The sequence below is a fragment of the Sapajus apella genome, unplaced genomic scaffold (assembly GCF_009761245.1).
Source record: "Sapajus apella isolate SASKATOON/1434 unplaced genomic scaffold, GSC_monkey_1.0 scaffold95, whole genome shotgun sequence".
NCBI classification, from domain to species: domain Eukaryota; kingdom Metazoa; phylum Chordata; class Mammalia; order Primates; family Cebidae; genus Sapajus; species Sapajus apella.
Window position 1 is genome coordinate 8029110 of NW_022437035.1, and position 8175 is coordinate 8037284.

The 8175-nt window shown below is 44.4% G+C and overlaps 1 protein-coding gene across 25 annotated transcripts in view; it reads left to right on the top strand.

Moving 5' to 3' along the window:
• Positions 1-8175, top strand: part of DEPDC5 (DEP domain containing 5, GATOR1 subcomplex subunit) — a 165925-nt gene that overhangs the window by 64102 nt on the left and 93648 nt on the right. For 18 of the 25 annotated variants that reach the window (XR_004262222.1, XM_032256541.1, XM_032256548.1 and 15 more), the window contains 2 exons: positions 1595-1730; positions 2748-2845. The exons of the other annotated variants lie outside the window; for them this stretch is intronic. Coding sequence is in view for 17 of the 18 variants with exons in the window: in XM_032256541.1 (XP_032112432.1) it covers positions 1595-1730; positions 2748-2845 (234 nt within the window). In the remaining variant the exon portion in view is untranslated. The remainder of the gene's footprint in view (positions 1-1594; positions 1731-2747; positions 2846-8175) is intronic. 25 annotated transcript variants of the gene reach the window in all.

Below are 8175 nucleotides of genomic sequence, written 5' to 3' on the forward strand. Positions count from 1 at the left end.
ACAAAAAATTAGCTGGGCATGGTGGCGTGTGCCTGTAATCCCAGCTAATTTTTTGTAGTTTTAGTAGAGACGGGGTCTCACCGTGTTGACCAGGATGGTCTCGATCTCTTGACCTCGTGATCCACCCGCCTCGGCCTCCCAAAGTGCTGGGATTACAGGCTTGAGCCACCGCGCCCGGCTGTTGTTTGTTTTTTTTCCGCTCTGTCACCCAGGCACTCTGTTACCCAGGCTGGAGTACAGCAGTGCAATCTTAGCTCACTGCAACATCCGCCTCCCGCGTTCAAGTGATTCTCCTGCCTCAGCCTCCAGAGTAGCTGGGATTACAGGCATGTACCACCATGCCTGGCTAGTTTTTGTATTTTTTAGTACAGATGAGGTTTCGTCATGTTGGTCAGGCTGGTCTTGAACTCCTGATCTCAAGCAATCCACCTGCCTCCCAATGTCCTGGGATTAGAGGTGTGAGCCACCTTGCCTGGCCAAATTTTTATTTTTTTTTTTTATGGAAACCATCCTGCTGAATACCTGGAAATGCCTATTTTATTTTATTTATTTATTTATTTTTTTGGAAATGCCTATTTTCTTTTGCACTTGCCTTCAATATTTGAAAGTTAAGTAAGTGAGAAATAGATATGAGTCATTTGGCTGTAATTGGGGGTCATGCCTAACCCCCTTTCAGCATCCTTATCTCTGCTATAATCAGTCACACTACTTGTTCCTTTCTGTGTCCTTTCCCCTCCATTATTATCTCCACTGGCTTCCTTCTAGGTCACTTAGAACTCTTAGTGTTTCTTCAGTGACCTTCAGCTCTTCGTGCTTCTGTGCTTCTCCTCATCCCACTCTTCATGCACACTTTATTGGAACCATATTCTGCAAACAATTTGCTTTGCTTCTTCCTCCTGTTTACCTGACCTTCCAATAGCCAAGGCCCTCCTTCATCAGTCTCCTCTAACCTCCTCATTCCTATCCTCAGAGGCTCTCTTCCTTCTTGGCTAATTTTGTGGTCTGCACATTTTGCCTCTTTCATTCAGGTTTGGGATTTCACAGATATCATTTCACTTACCCAGATGCCTGCTTCCTTCAACTGCTGTTAACTTTGTTGAACACTTAGTTCTACAACTTCTCTTTTTCCAGGAAGCCTCATTTTGTAAACTTGACTAATTCTGATTTACCTCCTATTCTGTCTTTTTTGCACCTAAGCATCTTCTGCTTGTTAGAGTCACAGTTGTTACTCTCCTAGTTATTAACAGAATCATTTGGTGTTTCACATCTGTTCCCCTCTTGAGTTTGTGTTAGCCCTCCTGGCAAGGGTCTGTGCCTCCTATACTTGTATATTTCACTGTGGTGACTCAGTTGACACACATGAGGCAGAATTGGGATGATAAAGATGATGTTCCTTAGTAGGATGGGTCCTGCTTGGAAGAGCAGGTATCCTCTGGGAGCCAGAGGATCCCTTGTATAATGTTCCTCTGTGGTATGTTCTTTCAATCTCACCAACATCTGTATCTCAGTAGTTAGAAAGGAGGAAGAGTATAGTTAAGTGCACAGCACTAGCTATCAGGTGGGAATGATGCTCAGTGGTTCTTTATCTGGGTAGGACCATCCGGAGAAGCCATCCAGATCCACCACCAGACCCGACAGAATATGGCGGAGCTGCAGGGCAGCGGGCAGAGGGACCCAACTCACTCCTCTGCAGAGCTGTTGGAGTTAGCATATCATGAAGCTGCTGGAAGGTGAGGATGTGCACAGGGCTCTGGAAGGTAACCTGAGAACACTTTCCAGCACCCAGGACAATGTGCAGAACAGACTGTTGGCAAAGCATTGTTTAGAAGACTTGAAAAGACAGAATGAAATCAGGGCCTTCCTTCATTGGCCAGGGGCATTCCCTTCACTGGGTGAAGGGCAAAGCAAACAGCCTGACATTTTTGCCTGAGATGTTACCTAGGCTCTGTTTTAGGTTTATCTTGAATCCAAAACACACTTTTTAAACCTCAAACATGGGTTTTTCTAAACCTCAGTCCAAGATGAATTCGAGAGAGGAAATTCTTTGGATTTGGAACGCTGAGACAGGAGATTCATACTGTGTGTTTTGGGCAACCTCTCTATGACTTTTGTCATTTTGATCATTCAGAAATAAATTCCACTGTTGAGTTTAGAAGAAGTTAATGCTAAGAGCAATGGAAATGAAGGCTTAAGTTTATAGAAACATTTTGAACCAAAGCTCTGAATGTGTTACAAGGCATCTAACGAGAGTCGGTGTAGGAGGAAAATCACTTAAGCCTGGAGAGGCATAAGCCTGGGTTACACCTGGACTCACTATTCCTGTGGCTTTAGGAAACACTTTGCAAAGTGTAGTCTTCGGCCCCTCTTTCAGTCACCTTGACACCCTATGGGATAGATAAGGTATATGGGAGGGCATGACCTTCTTAACCAGATGAGCTCTGGTGCATATATTCAAGCACCTCACACCCATCCTTGGGGAGGCATAGGGCAGACAGGGCGGGTGGTCTATCTTGGTGGTGGGAAAGCAGCCAGGGTGCCAGGGCCACAAGAAGCCAGCACTGACATACAAACCAAGCACTGTGGCCTGGTGGCTTAAGATAAGGATTCCAGTGGCTACCAGCTTGAGTGGCTGAATATTCAGGCCTGATTTTGATGAACCCATCCCCCACCCCCTGGGATATAGGGTGAGCAGGAAAAAGAGGTTATGATCTACATTAAGCCAGGTGGCTGGCCTCTGTTCTCTGCAGGCACAGCAATTCCTGCCAGCCTGGTGACGGCATGTCCTTCTTGAACTTCAGTGGAACAGAAGAGCTTTCTGTCAGCCTGCTTAGCAACAGTGGTGCAGGTAACCAATCCAAGAGGTAACAGAGTTGGGATGTTTAGATGAGGCTCACATCTAGAAATGACACAAGGGCCAGAAAAGCAGGGCCATGTCTATTTTGGGATCATTTCAGCCACACTTTTGGGTGACCTATTTAGAAGCAGTGCTGTATAATGCATGGAATTATAAATGGGCTGCACGTTACATTTTTAGCTCAGAACATGTTGGTCAGGCCACATTTATCATCATTCTGTCACAGTCATGATTGAGGGCTACTTAGGAGCATGGGGTTGAGGGCAACACCACAGACAGAGCTGGAGTGGTCTTTGCTCTACAGGGGCTTTTGGTTGTGAGGGGCAATGGGGAACAAACCCACCTCCATAACAGGAGAGATCCAGAGGGGAACAATATGGGTCCAGTTTCAAGATCAGAAAAGAGAAGGGTGGCATAGTTGCTTAGAGAAGTGAACATGCACCAGGGCTGAGTGCAGTGGCTTATGTCTGTAATCCTAGCACTTTGGGAGCCTGAGGTGGGTGTATCACTTGAGGTCAGGGTTGGAGACTAGCCTAACCAACATGGTAAAACCCCATCTCTACTAAAAATATAAAAAATTAACTGGGCGTGGTGGCGCACACCTGTAGTCCCAGCTACTGGGGAGGCTAAAGCAGGAGAATCTATTGAATCTGAAAGGCAGAGGTTGCAGGGAGCTGAGAATGTGCCATTATACTCCAGCCTGGGCTATACAGTGAGACTGCATCTCAAAAAAAAAAAAAAGAGAGAGAGAGAAAGAGATGAGCATGCACCAAAGACTTGAAGGGTAGAATTTGATTAGGTAGACAGTTAGACGGTAAAGTTTCAAGGCGGGTGGGGGAAGCAATATGAACTTGGTTTGGTCTTGTACTTTGGTTTTATGCTTTTTGGAAATACTGTTATATCTGTTGTCTTATCTGATTGCCCCAGTGGGTGATTAAAATATATTTATTAAATATATTTTATACATGGGCAATTTAATGTCCAGAAAGGTAGAGATATAAAACTAACCCTTCAACCAGTAGCCAGGTATACTGACTCAGGCTGCTTTCCTCTTTTGATGACATTGTTTAGAGTACCTCTAAGGGATAGGGTAACATGAGTTTGGATCAGTAGGGGCAACATTTATGGAGCCTCAGAGGACATACAAAATGGGTGTGGAAAACATTAAAACTTAAAATAAAATTGGGCTACTATGTTATGGCTTAGTGTTCTATAAGTTAATTTGAATTTCTAAAACCTTGCTTAATAAAGGTGTCATTGCTGGGTGCAGTGACTCACGCCTGTAATCTCAGCACTTTGGGAGGCTGAGGTGGGTGGATCACCTGAGGTCAGGAGTTCGAGACCAGCCTGGTCAACATGGTGAAACCCCGTCTCTACTAAAATACAAAACTTAGGTGGTTGTGATGGCACATGCCTGTAGTCTCGGCTACTCGGGAGACTGAGGCACGAGAATTGCTCAAACCTCGGAGGTGTAGGTTGCAGTGAGCTGAGGTTGCACCACTGCACTCCAGCCTGGGCGACAGAGTGAGACTTGGTCTCAAAAAAAAAAAAAAAAAAGAAAGGTGTTGTGAAAATGAAGTTAAATAAAGTTGGTTAATGATACTTTCCTTCATTCGTTGGTAAGTTCATTCAACAATATTCCTAGAGGCCGATGACTAAGGCTAGGAAACTGGGTTGGCAATAAGAGAATCCCTAAATGATTATCATTTTATTATATTTGTTATTATTTATTTATTTTTTGAGATGGAGTCTCATTCTGTTGCCAGGCTGGAGTGCAGTGGCGTGATCTCGGCTCACTGCAACCTCCACCTCCTGGGTTCAAGTGATTCTTCTGCCTCAGCCTCCCAAGTAGCTGGGACTACATGAGTGCGCCACCATGCCCAGCTCACTTTTGTATTTTTTAGTAGAAATGGGGTTTCACCATAGTCGACAGGCAGGTCTCAAACTCCTGACCTTGTGATCCTGCCCACCTTGGCCTCTCAAAGTGCTGGGATTACAAGCGTGGGCCAACTTGCCCGGCCCATTTTATTTATTAATTCATTCACTTATTTATTTTTTTGGTCAGCCTACTCACCAGCATTCATTTATTTTAGATGAGAAAACAGCCGGGCGCGGTGGCTCAAGCCTGTAATCCCAGCACTTTGGGAGGCCGAGGCGGGTGTATCACGAGGTCAAGAGATCGAGACCATCCTGGTCAACATGGTGAAACCCCGTCTCTACTAAAAATACAAAACATTAGCTGGGCATGGTGGCGCGTGCCTGTAATCCCAGCTACTCAGGAGGCTGAGGCAGGAGAATTGCCTGAACCCAGGAGGTGGAGGCTGCGGTGAGCCGAGATCGCGCCATTGCACTCCAGCCTGGGTAACAAGAGTGAAACTCCGTCTCAAAAAAAAACCCTTAAGACCGAGAATTAAAAAAAAAATTTAAAAAAAAAAAAAAAAGATGAGAAAACACATTGAATAAAATGTAGGGATAGGAAGATACTGTGTCCCTGTACTCAGGGTGCTGAAAATATTACCTCTGGCTACCAAGTTATTTGAAAGTACCTTTAAGAAGTTAGAGAGGCAGTGTTTCTACTGCTTTGCTCTGCCAAGGAGCCATTTTTAGGAACCCAGAGTTTGAACTTCCCAGGCTGTTTAGGGTAGAGTTGCAAGTTGCACTGAGGAGGGCTACTCTGGGACTCATTGGAGTACACTTGAACTAGTTTCACTGGTTAACTGAAGCAGGGGGAATTACAGGGTCCATTGGTAGCAGCACCAGAATGTACCCAGGTAGTCTTGAAAGTTGTTTTGGGCCTGGGATAGCTCAGGTAGACCAGCTGATTCCCCAAAAAATGTGTTTTAGAATTTTAAAATCATTTTGGGGAAAAGAAGTTTCAAAGAACCTTTATTTGGGGGTGGTTGTGGAAGATTTTAATGTGACATCATTGTGGAGTCCTCTGAGGTAAGGTTCCCTGGTGCATTCACATTGGAAAAGTGTTTGCTGCAATCTGAAACTCTGGCTCAGCCTTCTCTTGGCTTCTGAACTGTAGGTGTGTCCACCTGATGGACCTCTCTGCTCAGATGGCCCCCAATTACCTCATCCTTAATGCATTGACAGCCAAACTCCTGTCTCCCTGTTCCCCAGCCTATACTTCCTCCTCCACTTCTTCTTCTGCCTGGCTTCTCACCTCAGTTCTCACTGAATTGTTCAGACTCCTGTCATTTGTGGCCAGGATTATTGCAGTAACCTTCAAAATGATCTTCCTGCCCTGTTCTCATCCCTTCTGATTCATAGTCCACGTGTCACTGATGTTTCCAGAGGCAGATGTGATCAGCCACTCCTTCCCACATGTAAACCCTTCCATGGCTCTTCACGGCTATAGTGCTGATCATCACCTGGTTCCTGCCTGCGCCTGTATCTTCACCTGCCTCCTCTTCGACATGGTACTACATGTGGAAAGAGTACAGGCTCCAGGAACTTAGGACATGAGACCTGACTCCACCTCTAAAGAGGTCTGAAGCCCTCAAGCTAGTTACCGCACTAATTTCTGGGTATCTCAGTGTCTTTATTATGAGGAGATGGACTTTTTTTTTAAAAGGAGACTCTCTCACTCTATCACCCAGCCTGGAGTGTAGTGGCGCAACCTCAGCTCACTGCAACTTCTACCTGCCGAGTTCAAGCAATTCCTCTGCCTCAGCCTCCCAGGTGGCTGGGATTACAGGTGTGTACTACCATGCTAACTAATTTTTGTATTTTTATTAGAGATGGGGCCTTGCCATGTTGGCCAGGCTGGTCTTAAACTATTGGCCTCATGTGATCTGCCCATCTCAGCCTCCCAAAGTGTTGGGATTACAGTTATGTGCTACCGTACCTGGCTGGAGATTGACTATTCATTGTGATAATTCACATAAATAATTCACATAAATTCTTAGGACAGTGCTGGATATCCTTGGTGAACACTCAACAAATAGGAGCTGTTGTTGTAATTACAAGAACATATTTTGTATTCCAGGCATTTCTTGTGGCTCCTCAAAAGAACAATGTCCTCATGTTTCTTTGCATAGATAAGTTCCTCTCTATTGAATATGCTTCTTCCCTGTCTTTAACCCCTGATTCTGACTGGCAGGCATCAACTCAGTCTTTATGATTCAGCTCCAACAAAACCTCTTCTTTGAAGCCTCCCCTGGTGGTTCCCTCTCCTTCCTCTGCCCTCCTAGGATATGTTAGGCATGTTTCTGCATGGCTCCATATGTATAACCCGGTTGTACAGCTTGGCATGTCATGATCCCACGGTTTGTTTCCATGTCTGTCTCCTCACTAGACTGAAAGAGCTTATCTTTATTCATTTTCTCCACTCAATGTTTAACACACTTATTGACACATGAATTTATATTTCCAAGACTAAACTGCCATACGTGAGAAGCATTTGAATAACACACAGAATTATTGTTTAATTGATATGTGAGTATTTAATTAGACATAGTCCTTTTTTTTTTTTTTTTAAGAGACAGGGACTTGCTCTGTCGTTCAGGCTAGAGTACAGTGGCATGATCATAGCTCATGGCAGCCTCAGCCTCCCGGGCTCAAGTGATCCTCTCACCTCAGTCTCCTGAATAGTTGGGACTACAGGCACATGCCACCACACCTGGCTTAATTGTATACATATACTCTGAATGTTTAGCTTCTCATAGAGGGTTATTTTTCTAGTCAGGGTGATACTGTTAAGTGGGGTCATCTTTTCCCTTTCCCAGTCTCCTTATATAACCTATAGCATGTGTTTTCAAAGGGGTTAGTGGTCATCAAGAGGTGATTTATAGTCACAAGGGAACTGAACTCCCATCTTTGACCCCATGCTACCTGATCAATTATGTTAATGAGCCACTGAAAGAAATTAGATAAAATTATTCAAATTTTTATAACCATATATCTAACATTAATTGATTATAATCATATGTAAAACCAATTAATATCAGATCTTCAGGATATATCCATAGTCTTAAATTTGCATTAATCTTAGCCTGGCCTAAGGTGCCATCATCATTTGCCTAAATGCAGTAGCCTATTACCTGGTCTTGGCCTCTTCCCTTGTCCTTCCATATCATCTATTTTCATCACAGCAAATCAGAGTGACCTTTCTGAAATAGAATTTAGATTATGAACTTCTCTGCACAAAATTTTCCAAGGGCTTCCCAGCTCACTTGCAGTAAAAGCCATGGACGGCATCATGGTGGCTGATGTCATGTGGCTGCTTGTTACATTCAGTTTTTATCTCCTTTCCTCTCTCACTTCACTCTGGAGGTTCTCCAGGTAGATGAGACTCACTCTGAATCTCAGGTCCT